Source organism: Pelodiscus sinensis, chromosome 3 (genome assembly GCF_049634645.1).
Source record: "Pelodiscus sinensis isolate JC-2024 chromosome 3, ASM4963464v1, whole genome shotgun sequence".
NCBI classification, from domain to species: Eukaryota; Metazoa; Chordata; order Testudines; family Trionychidae; genus Pelodiscus; species Pelodiscus sinensis.
In genome coordinates this window covers 38,753,375-38,768,303 of record NC_134713.1, presented here as the reverse complement: position 1 = coordinate 38,768,303, position 14,929 = coordinate 38,753,375, and the positions used below count along the sequence as shown (strand labels likewise).

General features: G+C 38.6%; 1 protein-coding gene across 2 annotated transcripts in view; it reads left to right on the top strand.

Moving 5' to 3' along the window:
- CSMD1 (CUB and Sushi multiple domains 1) overlaps nucleotides 1-14,929 on the top strand; it is a 1,865,804-nt gene that overhangs the window by 1,680,583 nt on the left and 170,292 nt on the right. For both annotated transcript variants that reach the window (XM_075923597.1, XM_006137767.4), the window contains exons 44-46: nucleotides 1,621-1,766; nucleotides 3,094-3,174; nucleotides 3,552-3,665. In XM_075923597.1, the coding sequence (XP_075779712.1) occupies nucleotides 1,621-1,766; nucleotides 3,094-3,174; nucleotides 3,552-3,665 (341 nt within the window). The remainder of the gene's footprint in view (nucleotides 1-1,620; nucleotides 1,767-3,093; nucleotides 3,175-3,551; nucleotides 3,666-14,929) is intronic.

The window sequence follows — 14,929 nt, the reverse complement described above, 5'->3', positions numbered from 1 at the left end:
CGGATGCATCACAATGCTTTACACTGATAAAGGATTAATGTCTTGTGATAGACTCAGGCCACATTCACGAAGAGCACGTCTTTGATTGCATTTCTGGCACATGCGGTAGATATCTGAAAAGTAGTGACATGATCCTCAATCCAGACTTTCAGCAGTCATTATTCACTGCTTGCTGCTTCAAGAGAAGATGCAAATGTGGACAAAATGGTCCTACCATCATTCCTCAGAGGAGACTCCAAATATCAGTTTCTGAGGTAACAACTTGAGAGTTATCTACAAGGTAGTGACATATGCAAATACTCAAGGAAGAAAAACAGTGGTTACTTATCTTCTTGTAACTGTTGTTCTTCAGAATGTGTTGTATATGTCCATTATACAACGTATCCTCCTTCCTCAGCACATGAGAGTCCAATATCAAAGGTACTTCTAGGCAAAATTATCTGGCACTGTTGCATGACGGCCATATTCAACACATTTCAAAAAACAGCTGTTGCAAGAAGGTAACATTTTAAAAAAATTAATGTATTGCTGTATTTAGTGCCTACATGTATTTATGTTAGGATGAGAGTATTTCCAAATCTGCTGCTGGAATGAACAATGATAGATGCATTAAACACACTTGAAAACTGAAAGTTCTATACCTAACATCCTGTGCACTGTTTAAAACGTAGCTTGTGGATATTCTGGTGTTATATATATAATATATTTGCTCGTGGTCAGAAGGTTAACTTGATAGGCTTAGTATAAACAAGACATGAATTAATACACTGATGTTTTATCTGCGAGAAGCAGGACTGAACTCATCATAGATTGGAGAGAGCAAATATCATTCTGATCTAAAGATATTGACAGGGCAGAAGCCAAATGGTTTCTGGAGTATAGTGCATCACAAAAGCTTTTTGTTTCAGCCTGGGTCCAGGGGGGTGTACGCTACAGAGGTCCAACAAAAGAAATGAGCTAGAACTTGGAAAGTGAAAAAAATGTTATAATTGTTTTGACCTTTACATAATGATACTCAAGTGAAAGAGGCCTATTATTATACAAACATATATATTACTGTCTGTCCTGCTGTTGCGAGATTCAGAACTCTAGCTTGATTTCTTAGCATACTTCCACAGCAGCTGAACAAAAATGTCATCCTGCAAACCATTACTTCCTTGATTGTAGTGGGACTATTGGTATAAAACACTATTGTCAGATTTGACTTGTAGGCAATAAAAGGTATAATGAGATTTCAAGAGTTCTTCAGATATGTAAAATGGTTTATTTTTCTGAGGTACAATTGATTTGTGGGTGAAACATGGAAAGGAGAAGAAAGGAAAGAAAGTATAGAAAGACCCAACATTCTAAAGGGAGCCAGTAAATATCTTATACAGGCAAAAATTAAAGTGACTATACATTTTTCTCCACCTTCTCTAAAAGGGTAAGTCTTTGGAGTCAGAAATAATATTAAACATTGCCTTCATAGACTGAATACAAATGAAACAACCTCAACCACAGTAGTTAGGATCAACCTCCTTTCTCAAAGATTTAGCCTGCTGTCAAAAGAAAATAGATTGTTAATTTAAATTTTAATTATAGGTTTTCACTAAAGCTACTTTTTTTTCCTTTGGTCCCTAGGGATGGTCCTGACCAAAATTCACCTCAGCTGGGAGTTTTCAGTGGAAACACAGCTCTAGAAACAGCTTACAGCTCCACCAGTCAAGTCCTTCTCAAATTTCACAGTGACTTTTCAACTGGAGGGTTCTTTGTCCTCAATTTTCATGGTCAGTTTGGTTCCTGGTGACATTTAATTTGTGGATTTTATTACTATTTCCTAACCATGTCCTTTTTGATAAAATTAATTATGCCTAATTGGACTGATATTTTAATGTAGCAGTGCAGATTTTCATGCACATTTTTTGAATTTTTTCAGTATTAGTTTTACATTCTTTGACAAATTGAACTCTGATTTCTGAATGTTGAACTATTTTGTTTTTCATATTTTGTGGCCATATCCTGGCTTATATCTCATGCAATAGTTCACTTATTTGGGTGTAACTAAGTTCTGAACTATCTCTGGCCAATCATCTCTGGGTGGCAGGTGGGAGCGTGAACACTAACTCTACCCTCAAAGCATACAAAAGATATTCAAGGTTGATGGTACCTCATATGTACACTTACTCCTTCCTGTCGTTAGTGGCTCTTTATAGATATCAGTCCACCTTTTTCTTTGCACAGTACCTGCAGAAGTTCAGTATACACCTGTCATAATTTGGGGAAGAGAGAATGACGCTTGATTCCCATTATAATCTGTTTGCTTGTTAACTTTTGAAACTTGACAGATTGGGGAGGGATTCAGAGGATATAGGGACCAGTTGTATTACTCACTGAGCCTAGAAGGAGAGAGATTGTGTAATATGTATATTCCTGTCTCTAAATGACATATTTTTTATGGAGTTATTAGCCAGGATTATGCTCTTAGGATACCAATCTTTAAATGTTCAGCTGAGGTAAAGACAAACTAAGTGCCCAGTGATAGAAACATATTAGTAATTGTAATGCTTATTTTCCCAATGACACCGTTCAGAGCAGCAAACTCCATGGCCAGAAGGATATTGTATATATTCAACAAACTTGAAGAGGTAACAAAAGCTAGTTTAGAAGGAAATGGTAACTTGCACTTTTTTAATATCGTGTTGGTAGCATTGCATTACTAGTCATCTGACTTTCTTTTTGTTTTTGGTAAATTAAACCATATATTGAGTCAAATTTATCCCTGGTTTCTCTCAGTAGTTTTAAAACAGGGATGAATTGAACTGACTAATGTGTGTGAGATGCATATATTTATTTTGTTATTAGACATTTTTCATATTGTGGTAGAAATATTATGCAAAATAATAAGATGGATAATCATCACATTTTAAGTGATTTGTTTAGGTAGAAAAATGTAGACTCAGACCTTGCAGTTTTGACTGTGCATGGGTTTTAATGTGACTCCCTATGGGCACATAGGTGCCTATGAACAGTCAATTGTAAGATCAGGGTTTTAACTTCAATTATAATATATTGTATTAAACTATAATTTAATAGTTTTTAAATCCTGTTTTGTAGCTTATCAACTAAAGAAGTGCCAGCCTCCACCAGCAGTACTGCAGGCTGAGTTACTTACAGAAGATGATGATTTTGAAATAGGTGATGAATTTGTATCTCATTTTCTCATAAAACCCATGCTAGCACACTTGGCCATTTATAAAACTTGCACTTAAAATTTATTTAAATTAGCATTACATCTCATTCTCCTCCTGAATACATTACTAAAATATCCCCAAATGCCTTCACTTCATCCTGAAAATGAAATACAATATGGAAATCTTGCCTTTATTCCCATCCTTTTCCTGATAAAAAACATTGAGATTTATGCTTTCTTCTCCTTTTGCATTTCTACATTATCTTATAATTACTGTATAAATGTAGTTTAAAGGGAAATATCTCATATTTCCAGTTGTGAAAGATAATATAGACAATACTAAGAAATAATTTTAAAAGTGTCCGTCATTGATCCTTTTCAGGAGACTTTGCCAAGTATAAGTGTCATCCTGGTTTTACCTTGGTTGGAAATGACATGTTGACCTGCAAGCTGAATGCACAATTGCAATTTGAGGGCTCGCCCCCATTTTGTGAAGGTAATTCTGTTTTTGTGTAGACTATACATCAGATTAATTGCTCTTATTTTTTCTTTGTGGTTTTCTTTTAGACTAAATGAAAATGTCAGCAAAATTTTGGAAAACTTTAATTTCCTGTGGTTTCTATCTCTGTTTAATATAACTGTTTCTATTTATTTCCTCAGCAGATAGTACAAAGACAGGAAACAGTTTTCAGATCTGATTTGACACTTACATCAGTGATTAGAAAGCTAAATAAAAATAGTCTTGTTTTCCAAGATATTTCTTGACCTATTGTTAGTTCCTTATTTTATGAGTGGCTTTATTTATCAAGTGTTATTACTGAAACATAAAGTATAAATGTCTTAACATGACCTAATGTGTGTTGCACTTCACAGAGAAAATATTTCTTTTATTTCTTGTGAATGGTTAAGTATATATGCTTACTTTATTCATAGCATAACCTGTTAAAAGGTTCGCCTGAGCTTTCACATACAATGTGATGTAACATTTTTAAAATGTGCTTTAAAAACACTTGTGGTGATTTTAAGCATTCGGAAGGAAACACTGAAAATCTTCTGATTATTCATGTGGCATGTAAAATTGTAACATGTTTTAAAATTCAGTACTTAAGAATGTACACTGACTATATGTGAGAAGTATGAATATGTACCCCATTTATTTTTATATTCACACAAAAACAAATGAAACTATTGAGTATTCAGATTTTTTTGAAAATGTTTTCATGTCTTTGGTGAGGGAAAAACATTTACACAAATGTTGAAACCAAAAGGAATAATAAAAATGGAAAAATAATCATAACATTTCTTCTTTGATCTCCAGCAAACTTTGAAATGAGGGTCTACAGTGGATAAGAAATTGACTCTGATTTTTGAGGCTAACTTTAGTTTGCAGGAAATTACAGAGCAGTCAAAAATCAAACTTTCTTGCAATCTCTGAAGGGACTGTCAGCCCTTCATAATTCAAAGTGTGCATTATTTACAATGGACTTCACTGAAAACTGAACACTCACTGTGATACCATGTTAACACTTCCCTGTATATATTACTGAATGTTATCCCAATTTGCCCCAAATGAATATTGATTACATGTAATTGCTAAAGACATCTGACTACAACTGTATTAATAACTTTAACATGGTAAACATTAACTTATCTCAATTTCTTTGGCCCTTCTGTAAAGGAAGTAGAATATAGGGCTAAGACATCTGCACTTGTAGGGATGATGTCCACTACTTGCACAGAAGAAACCATTTTCTCCTAGACCTTCTGTGAGCCTAACCAGATTTTTGGTTTTTTTTCTGGTACTCACCCAGTTACATTCTAGATATAGAAAAAATATTACCAAAATCAGTACTGCAGTCTGGAATTTGATCATTTTGTAATGGTATTTACATTTATTTTATGTAAATAATATGCTATGTGTTGAGTTTTTCTATTTATGTTAATGGACGCAGGATTATATTAGACCCTGGCATGTGTGCATATGTTAGCGTGCACTCATGCACACAAACTATGTTAGAAGAACATTATAATGGTGGCAAAGTCAAGCATTTAAAGTTAGGAAATGCCAGAAATAAGGTTGTGAAAGTAGGAAAGTTTTGTTAAAAAAAACCCTCATTGACATTTCAATGTGACATCATATTAATAGCCAAAAAAGTCATCAGCAGCATTTTGTTAAAAACCTTCGTATGAACCACACAGACCTCTGCAACTTGAATTAAGAGTGTAAACAACAGCAGGAGTGAATTGTCACTCTGTGTGAACGAGCACTTAATAGAGATGAGACATACAGTGATAGTGAGTTGCATAGATATTTGCTGGAGGCATAGGATTGGTGAGAATCAGCAATCTGGGGTTTTGTCTATTCCAGATTATCGAGGGCAGTGCATGTTTATGGCCACAGACACTTCTGCTTCTCCCCTCACCTCACACTTGACCACTTTTGCCTTATCCTTTCCCACCTGTCCCTTTATCAGTCTTGTTTTCCATCCCAGTCATCATCTCACTTCCATTCTTTTCACCTAGTGAATTCAAGCCATTTATCAGGCTTTCCATCCCAGTCTCCTTGCCTAGACCTGTCTAGTTTCTGGACTCACATCCCCCAGCTCTGTCTGTCTGTTCCCCTTCTTGCCTCATTCTCCTTGCTCAACAATTCCATTTTGCCCCCTTATCCTCAGTCTCCTTGTCCAAATTCAACATCTGCATTAGCTACCAGTCACACACTTTCTTGCCCATATTACTGATCCTCACTGGCTCCCAGTCTTACTCCCCAGGCTTTTCTTTCAGCTTCAGTCTCCCTCCCCTTCCCTTTCCTGCTTCTTTTTCCCAGTCTCCCCCATTGCTGGCTCCTTGTTCAAGTCTCTTTGTCCAGCCAGTGTCTGTTCTGCCCCTTACAAGCCTATGCCCAATTTTCCCCTCCTCTAGACACCAGAGTCTAATCTCATTTCCTTCCTTCAGTTTCCTAAACTTAATCTACTCTTCTCCCTCCCTCTATCCCCCCATCGTCAATTTCCTCCATGTCCCATTTGCATTTGAATCAAATAGCTTCCTCTTCTATGTTGTCTGGGCCCAGCATGAGGTCACCAAGGGCATGCCTACACTAGGAAATTATTTCAAAATAACTAAATATGAAATAACTCCCGAAATAACTATTTCAAAATAAGCTTATTCCTCAAGGAGAGCAGGAGTACAAATTTTGAAATAATCAGCCTGTTGTTTTGAAATTACAGGCTTGGTAATATGGACGCTCCACTTATTATTTCAAAATAAGGGGGGTTATTTCAAAATAACTCTTTTGTGTAGACCAGGGCTTAGAGCACATGACAGACAGCATTCTTTCATTCAATTCTGGTGTCAGTACCTGGCCTGGACATCACTCTCAGCAACACAGAGTTGTAGTTGCTGGTCAAGTCGTGCTCAACCAGGGGATTCAGCATGCTCAGTGCAAATGGAATCATCATCAGTCTAGCAAGTCTTTACAGAGAATGTGTGAACTGTAATTTTTTTCCAAAGGCTTAAAGCATAGCCAGATTTAGATGGGTTAATACAGGCACAACAAAAGGCAAATCTCTTGTATATAGGCTACCTCTCTACCAAATTTCTAATCCTTTCTCCAAAGTATGGGTGTGCTAAATCTTCTTAAGTAAAGTTTCCAGAACTTTTAACAATATATTTTCCCCTAAATTTTTCTCAGAAATGATTGGATTGTTTTGGCTGAAAATGTTGCTTTTTCAAAAATGAAAGTGAAGTAGACATACAGTATATAACATTTCAGCATCAACAGTTAAAGTTTGGCAAAGTTGTAAAAACCTGAAAGCAAGATCTCACAATGGGAAGTGTCAGCTAATCTTTGTAATTGGAAGTTCTGTCAATCTATGTGTGCGTGCGCATGCATGCCCGTTGCTGGGAATATGAAGTGGGAAAGTGAGTCACACTTGCACCTAATTTACACTTAATCAACTTTCACCTTTATTTATACAATTTCAGACAAATGATAGTCACTAATAGTGCCTGAACATATTTTTATGCCAGATGATAAAACAGAATGGGTAGAGACCAAGTTATCAAAATTTAAAGTACCAGAAATTTCTCCTGCATTTCATGAAGGTTGTTGTGCCCACTGATCCTTCTGTCTTATTCCTCCTGTTTCTGATCTGATATTTCTCCAGTTTGGTCTCACTCACATGGCTTCTTATGCATATCTGCATTACATATTAATTAGTGTTTCTTTAATCGGTGCTACATGTTGTATTTTGCATAGCCAGTATAACATATAAGAATTATTGCTTTCCTACTTTATAACTGTTGACTGATATCTTTTAAAATGACAAAATTATTGAGAGATGGATCCAGAGTTTACTTGTTGCTTTTGATAGCTTGGGGTATTATTTAAGAATAGTTTTGAAATTAGGATAATTTTTAGCATTTAGGATGTTGTAAGTTTATACAAATCCATTCTCTGCCAGTTATTTATTTTATTTATTTATTTAAATATTTGTACCCCACCTTTCTATTTAAAATATTTAAGGTGGCTTACAAGAACAAACAAACAAAAAACCCCAAATATATATAAAAATTTAAAATATGAGTATTTAAAATATGAGACCTCAGAGGGACATAACCAGCTAAGAACATATAGTGAGGAGGAACACACGCTTACAGACTCAAACATTAATAAAAGCACAAGTAAAAAGGGTGGCTTTAGCTTGACACTGGAACAATGCTAGCGTTGGCACCATGCGAATATCCTGAGGAAGAGAATTCCACAGCCTGGGAGCAAAAGCTGAGAATGCCCTGTTCCGCATAGATATGAATCTTATCTCCACAAGTGGGGAAATACGAAGCAAAGACTCCCCAGCTGACCTCAAAGTTATAACATCTTTATCAGAAAAAATCTTCTCCGCTAGGAGCTGAACTGCTATATCAGATTTTATGTTCCTGAAAAGAAGGGTTTGTGCACAGCTTCTGACTGATAAAATCTTCTCCATCAGTATCTGCACTCACTACTAACAAGGTCTTCTCGACTCATGGTTAAAAAAAAAATTAGACTGCCTAATAGTGCATATTTTTTTTCTTCATCCAAAAACACCTTACCATTAGCACAGCTACCATACATCCCATATTATGTGATTTAGTTCTAATTCTGCAACACTAAGGATGCCAGATTTTCATCACTTCCTTTAGACAAACTTCATCATACAATCTATTACCAATCTCCTATCTCACAGCACAACCACCAGCATCAACAACTACTCTTCTTGGAATAATAATCTAGGAAAGGAATGTGTGTAATTAGATGGAAGAAAGAATAGGTTAAGGTCGCTGTTCATATTTCATGGTGAATGGCAGTGGAATATGATGAATATCCAAGATTGGAGGAGTAGAGGATATGTACTGGTAAGCTATGTAGTTTTTATTTCCTTGCTTCAGTAGGTTTTTATTAGACATGTTATAAGTGTAGCATGGATTATATGTGTAGAGGTAAGCTGGAGGAAGCAAAGTTTGCAGATGGTACAGAATTACTTAAGATAGTAAAGTCCAAACTGGGTACCTGGGCAACAAAAATGGCATATGAAATTCAATGTTGATAAATGCGATGTTGGAGGACACATTCCCAGCTATCCATATGTAAGGATGGGGCCTAAATTAACTATCACCACTCAAGAAAGGCCTGTGGAGTCATTATGGTTAGTTCTCTGAGAACATCTGCTCAAAGTCCAGTAGCAATCAAAAAAGTTAACAACTAATTAGGAGTGGGATAAGTAATAAAACAATAAATCTCAACTTCACAGACTGCCTCAATAATTGGCTTTAATCAGATGCCAAGGAAGTGAACAAACTCGTCTCCTGCATTCTCTTCACTTTGTGTTGCTGACATTAGTTCACAGTGGTTGACAATCTGGCCCCAGTGTTTTCAGAACATATAAAGACACAAACCAGTGCTCCAGAAAAAAGTACATAATAAAAACACCTACATATGTCAAATAATGGAGGTTGTTTTTAGAACACAATGAACTTCATTGACATATGAATATAATTAGCACCTCATTGGACTCATCTTTCCCCCTTTCACCTTTTTTTATAATAATAAAGCCCTTTGAAGCAAAATTCGGTGCTGACTTATACTGTGTTCTGACTTATATTGTGTTCTGTGTTATAGTCTGTGCTAAATTTATCCTGAAATTTTAAATGTTTTTGACAGTCAGCAGCAGTAATTGCACCACAAATCCAGCTTTTATTTTGAGTTTACAGTAATAGCAACAGCTTATCTCTTGGCCATTTCAATGAAATACAAGAGTCTGAAAAAGAAGCTGGAAGATTCTTATAAAAACTCTATAGGGATTTGGGGCGCTTCTGATAATGGTTAGTCATCTGTAAAAAACAACAACAAGAGAGTAGCTAGTTGCCTACAATTCTTGTAGAACGTTGTGGGAGCTATTGGCTGTCTCTGAGCCCAGCAACACTTTCTGTTTCTAGTCCTTTGAGATATTGTAGATAAATCTCACCCACTCTGTAGTTGACAGTGTGAATAGATTTGGTGATTTTCTTGTTTTCCCTAAAGTCTTATTAAGTGCAATTCAGGTTTTTTGGTTTTAAAAGTTACCTACAGTTATTATTATAGTTCTTAACTATTTTACTTATCAGCGCTTTTAAATTTTGTCAATAAAAATAAATACAGGGTTATTGTTTTTATTTTAATGTAAAATATGCTGTAATAATTAAATTATGTGTAGAAGGCATGATGAGTCAAATAATTAAAGCATTTTGTTGTAATTTTTTTAACATGAGCCAAAGTGGATGAATCTCTGGGGAGAGAGGTTTAGCCTATTCTTTCTTGGGGGTGTTGTGACTTTTTTTTTAAACTTGAGATTGCTGCTGGAGAAACGTTTAGCTCGGAGGTAGTGAAGCCTGCAGTAATTTCAGCACTTTCATACTATAGTGGGGCTGTATCTTGGCAATGTTATTAAGAAAATAACTTGAAATAAGAAAAGAGAAAAAAGGGCAGAAATTGAGTAAAAAGCATGTGATGATGTAATTAAATAATGTGCAAGCCTACACTATTACAATTCATATTATTCAAATGTTCAAACTGAAATAATTATAATTTACTGTGGCTTATAAAAGAAGATTGTAATATGTTTTCCATTTTCTTTTTCTTGTTAATAAATATTCATAGAGCACTATAAGTTTAGATGCTTATGGTCTAAACCATACTTTTAGATGTTTTATAAACAAAACTAAAACATCTTCTCTCACTCTGAAGGGCCTGAAATCCAAATAAAACAGCTGAGACAAATGAAAGACAAGATTCATATATTCATAAGTGTTCAGACCAAAAGGGACCATTTTGATCCTCTAGTCTGACTTGTATAAGCCATAGACTTTCTTGTAATGGGTTAGATCACAGAGGTCTCCTTAAGACTGTTACATGGGGTGCTGGTCTTAGTCTACCTACCCACCCTGCTTAGTCATAAATTCTGATCTCCCCCAGAAAAAGATGAAAGTTGGAGTAACTGTCCCTCACCAGAGCAACACAGACACTGATAAAAGCTCTGAGAGGGCTGAACTTCAGGGACATGACAGCACCCAAAAGCACAGCCCTCGAAAGGGACCAAAACCCCAGATAAATCTGTCTTACTCTCTATAAAAGTTTTACACTGAGAAAGCTCATAGAGTTCACTCACTTTATCAGTGAGAGCTATGTATAGCTCTTGATCCCTCTAGGTAACAATTATTTACACTATGCTAGCAAAAGTGGTTTTATTAAGCATAAAAAGTAGGATTTACAATAATTACAAATGAAAACAAACAGAATTTACTAAGCAAAAACCATGCCAGGTAAGCTTAATACACTAAGAGAAGTTGTTACACATCATATTTCACACCATATTTCTAATCTCAGACTAAGACTGTAAAGTGTTTTCTTCATGAGCCAGAGCTGTTTTTTCCCTCTGACCTGAACTCAGAAATGCCCTCCACCCCTTTTGTTGAGGTACTTTTCTTTTCCAAGTGTTCTTGTGTATCCTCTTAGGATGAGAAAGCAATTTCAAAAGCCAACTGAAGGTGCTCATTCAATGCTTCCCATCCCTTAAATTGAGACTTCCTAGAGTAGGAAGTCTTTGTTTAATTCTGTCATCCCGATGGTAAAATACCAAAGTCAAGATGAATTACCGCAACAGGCAGCATGGCCATGTATTTTTGTAGGACCAGCCATAGTTTGGGCTTAGAGGCAAAACAAAACCCTTTACAGATCATTGTCTTGAGCACCATTAAGTTACTTTAATACCATTAATAGCTTTCACTAGAAGCCACATTTTAATAAGCAGGTTTGCACTTCATATTTCTAACTTTACATACAAGAATGATATATGCACACAAATAGAACATATACATACAGGAGATCACATGCACTTGAATGATAAATAACTTACCCTAGAATCATAGAATCATAGGACTGGAAGGGACCTCGAGAGGTCATCGAGTCCAGCCACCCACCCTCAAGGCAGGACCAAGCTCGGTTTACACCATCCCTGACAGATGTCTATCTAACCTGTTCTTAAATATCTCCAGAGAGGGAGATTTGACTACCACCCTTGGCAATTTATTCCAATATTTGACCACCCTGACAGTTAGGAATTTTTTCCTAATGTCCAATCTAAACCTCCTTTGCTGCACTTCAAGCCCATTACTCCTTGTCCTGTCCTCAGAAACCAAGAGGAACAAATTTTCTCCTTCCTCCTTGTGACACCTTTTAAGATATTTGAAAACCGCTATCATGTCCCCCCTTAATCTTCTTTTTTCCAAACTAAACAAGCCCAGTTCATGAAGCCTGGCTTCATAGGTCATGTTCTCTAGACCTTTAATCATTCTTGTCGCTCTTCTGTGTACCCTTTCCACTTTCTCCACATCTTTCTTGAAATATGGCGCCCAGAACCGGACACAGTACTCCAGTTGAGGCCTAACTAGTGCAGAGTAGAGCGGAAGAATGTCTTCACGAGTTTTGCTTACAACACACCTGTTGATACAACCTAGAATCATATTTGCTTTTTTTGCAACAGCATCACACTGTTGACTCATATTCAACTTGTGGTCCACTATGACCCCTAGATCCCTTTCCGCCATGCTCCTTCCTAGACAGTCGCTTCCCATCTTGTATGTATGGAACTGACTGTTCCTTCCTAAGTGGAGCACTTTGCATTTCTCTTTATTAAACTTCATCCTGTTTACCTCTGACCATTTCTCTAACTTGCTAAGGTCATTTTGAATTATGTCCCTATCCTCCAAAGATGTTGCAACCCACCCAGTTTGGTATCATCTGCAAACTTAATGAGCGTACTCTCTATCCCAATATCTACATCATTGATGAAGATATTGAACAGTACGGGTCCCAAATCAGACCCTTGAGGAACTTCACTTGTTATCCCTTTCCAGCAGGATTTAGCACCGTTAACAACAACTCTCTGACTACGGTTATCTAGCCAATTATGCACCCACCTTATCGTGGCCCTATCTAAGTTATATTTGCCTAATTTATCAATAAGAATATCATGCGACACCGTATCAAATGCCTTTCTAAAGTCTAGGTATATGACATCCACCGCTTCTCCCTTATCCACAAGGCTTGTTATCCTATCAAAGAAAGCTATCAGTTTAGTTTGGCATGACTTGTTCTTCACAAACCCATGCTGGCTATTCCCTATCACTTTAATACCTTCCAAGTGTTTGCATATGATTTCCTTAATTACCTGCTCCATTATCTTCCCTGGGACAGACGTTAAACTGACCAGTCTCTAGTTTCCTGGGTTGTTCTTATTCCCCTTTTTATAGATGGGCACAATATTTCCTCTTTTCCAGTCTTCTGGTATCTCCCCTGTCTTCCATGATTTTTCAAAGATCATAGCTAAAGGCTCAGATACCTCCTCTATCAGCTCCTTGAGTATCCTGGGATGCATTTCATCAGGACCTGGTGACTTGCTGACATCTAATTTTCCTAAGTGATTTTTAACTTGTTCTTTGTGTATCCTATCTTCCAAACTTACCCTCTCTCTGCTTGTATTCACTAAGTTAGGCACACCTCCAGACTTCTCAGTGAAAACCGAAACAAAGAAGTCATTGAGCATCTCCACCATTTCCAAGATTCCTGTTACTTCTTCTCCCTCCTCAGGGTATGTCTACACTACAAAGTTAGTTCGAACTAACGGATGTTAGTTCGAACTAACTTTCATAGGCGCTACACTAGCGCTCCGTTACTTCGAATTTAATTCGAACTAACGGAGCACTTAGTTCGAACTAGGTAATCCTCATTCCACGAGGATTAAGCCTAGTTCAAATTTACTAGTTCGAATTAAGGGGTGTGTAGTCCCTTAATTCGAACTAGTGGGAGGCTAGCCCTCCCCAGGTTTCCCTGGTGGCCACTCTGGCCAACACCAGGGAAACTTGTCTGCCCCCCTCCCGGCCCCAGACCCCTTAAAGGGGCACGGGCTGGCTACGGTGCCCGTGCCAGGTGCAAGCCTGCCAGCACCCAGCCAGCAGACCCTGCACCTGGCACGGATCAAGCCACCCACCCGATGCCCCCCAGCCCTCCCCCTCTTCCTGGGACCAGGCTGGTGGCTCCCGGGAGCTTGCCCGGGACCGCAAGAGGTGGGCACCCACCTGGGCTAGTGCGGACATCGTGGACCTCTTCCATGACCTCCACATTAGGCACAGGAAAGTGGCCGTCTAGGGCAGGAGAGCCGCCAGCCTGGCCACCCAGGAGCAGGTGTGTGTGAAAATCAAGGGGGTCCACTGAGACCCCCGACCCTGAGCCCTGAGCTTACAATGGCCGTCCTGGGTCAGACCAAAGGTCCATCTAGCCCAGTAGCCTGTCTGCCGACAACGGCCAACCCTAGGGACCCTGGAGGGGATAGACCGAAGACAGTGACCAAGCCATTTGTCTCGTGCCATCCCTCTCCAGCCTTCCACAAACCTTGGGCAGGGACACCACTCCTACCCCCTGGCTAATGCCACTCCATGGACCCAACCTCCATGACTTGATCTCACTTCCCTTTAAACTCTGTTCTAGTTCTAGCCTTCACAGCCTCCTGCAGCAAGGAGTTCCACAAGTTGACTCTTTGCTTTGTGAAGAACAACTTTCTGTTACTAGTTTGAAGCCTGCTACCCATTCCTTTCCTTTGGTGTCCTCTAGTCTTTCTTTATGGGAACTAATGAAGAACTTTTCTGTATGCACCCTCTCCACCCAACTCCTGTTGTTAGAGACCTCTATCCTGTCCCCCCTCCGTCTCCTCTTTTCTAAGCTGAAATGTCCCAGTCTCTTTAGCCTTTCTTCATATGGGACCTGTTCCAAACCCCTGATCATTTTAGTTGCCCTCCCCTCTCCCAGCCTCTCTATTCCCCTCTCCCACCTCCTTTTCCCAGTCTCCCCCAGTTTTGCTCAATAAAGACAGATTCCATTTTGGAAGACAGGTTATCTTTATTTTGTACATCAAGAAGAGGGGCTAGGGAAGGGTAAGTGGAAGGAGGTGAGGGAGGAATGGGGTACGAGCCCCCGATGGGGAGGACTGGGCTGGCTCTGCGGGCTTCTGGGGGTGGAAGCTCTCCTGCAGCCCCCCAATTGCCCCCTCTCCCCAGAGGGCAGCCTGCGGCAAGTGCAGCCGGGCTGATGGCTGAGTTCTGTGATGTGCCCAGTGTGGGTACTCCGGGCACTCCGAGCCAGGACTGCTTTGCAAGCGGGGCACCCCTGAGAACTGTCTGTCTGGGGTGGGG